Source organism: Galeopterus variegatus, unplaced genomic scaffold, assembly GCF_000696425.1.
Source record: "Galeopterus variegatus unplaced genomic scaffold, G_variegatus-3.0.2 Scaffold17710, whole genome shotgun sequence".
In the NCBI taxonomy this organism is placed as follows: domain Eukaryota; kingdom Metazoa; phylum Chordata; class Mammalia; order Dermoptera; family Cynocephalidae; genus Galeopterus; species Galeopterus variegatus.
The window spans coordinates 2,198-3,551 of NW_007743821.1; the positions used below are offsets into that span (position 1 = coordinate 2,198).

A 1,354-nucleotide genomic window follows, 5' to 3' on the forward strand; every position below is an offset into this window, starting at 1 on the left:
TCAACCCACTATAGCCAATAAAATATTCTTCAGAAATAAAGGTGAAATAAAGACATTCTCAAATTAAGGAAATCTATGTGAATTCATAGCCAACAAACCTATTCTAAAAAAAACACTAATGGAAGTTTTTTAGACAGAAGGAAAATGATACCAGAAGGCAACTTGGAGCATCAGGAATAAAGGAAGGGCAACAAAAATGGTAAACATCTAGGTATATATAATATTCTCCTCGAGTCTTTTAAAATATGTTTGATGGTTAAAAGTAATTCCTAGAGTAACCACGAAAACAGATGGATGGATGGATGCACACATACATACATATATATGTGTAGTCAAAAACACAACAGATGAATTAAGATAAAATACCAAAAAAAAAGTTCCAAGAACCCAAAATCAGGCAGAAAAGGGCACATTTTTTCCATACCAGTGCTCCCTGGATCCTCAGAACTTGTATCAATATTAGTATAGTGCTCTAATTTATTCACCAGTTGTGTTTCAATCTGATGAAGACTATGATCTTTGATAGCATTTTCTACATCTTCAGTGAATTTAATCTGCTCCGCCAAGCATAGTATCTATTGAATAAAGAGAAAAATTATTTTTAAAGGTGAATTTACTTAGCAATATTTTATAAATTTAAGGAACAATACTTTTCCAAGTTGCCAACTGTATATTGTATCTCTACGTAAATATTATACTGGCACCTCAAATATTAATAGAGCAATACAGCAGCAGAAAAAGCATTGTGTGATACAGCCAAGCCTACTTCTCAGAACCCATCTCACAATACAGTCTCCTACAGGCCTATTTTCTGGTCTTAGAATCCACCAAGTTTATTGTAACCTTAAGTGCCTTCGTACTTTTTTCTCCTGACTCTCCTCATAAATGGCTTCTCTTTGACCAGTAGGATGCAAAGATATCAAAGTATGAATGCATCCTATTTAATAAAAGGGCAGTCTTCCAGCATTTCAAAATAATCTCTCAGTATTGAAGTCTACAACACCAAAATTCCAACTTTATCTTAACTTAAAATCTATCTTAATTTTTCAAATAGCCATAAACAAGAACTAGCTATAGATCAAGACACATATCTTTATATAAAACACAAAATGTTAGCACTGCCTGAGAGACTTTCTGTAATGGTATCAATAAGGCAAAGAAACTGATAAAACAAATTATTAAGACCAGTCTTTGAAAACTTTTATCAAAACAGTTTGATACAATTCTTAGATGAACAAGGAAAATCGACAGTCTCCTTAAAACTAAAGACACGATCCATATAAAAGCACTACCCCTGTTGACCAATTATTATTGACCAAATTATTTTTTTCTGATACATACTTTTCAGCATCCA

General features: G+C 32.4%; 1 protein-coding gene across 1 annotated transcript in view; it reads right to left on the reverse strand.

The window, feature by feature from the left end:
- Positions 1 to 424: 424 nt before the first annotated feature.
- LOC103582746 (cytoplasmic dynein 2 heavy chain 1-like) overlaps positions 425 to 1,354 on the reverse strand; it is a gene marked incomplete at both ends in the record, with an annotated part of 14,694 nt that continues 13,764 nt past the window's right edge. Inside the window, one exon of the mRNA XM_008564261.1 lies at positions 425 to 575. Within this exon, the coding sequence (XP_008562483.1) occupies positions 425 to 575 (151 nt within the window). The remainder of the gene's footprint in view (positions 576 to 1,354) is intronic.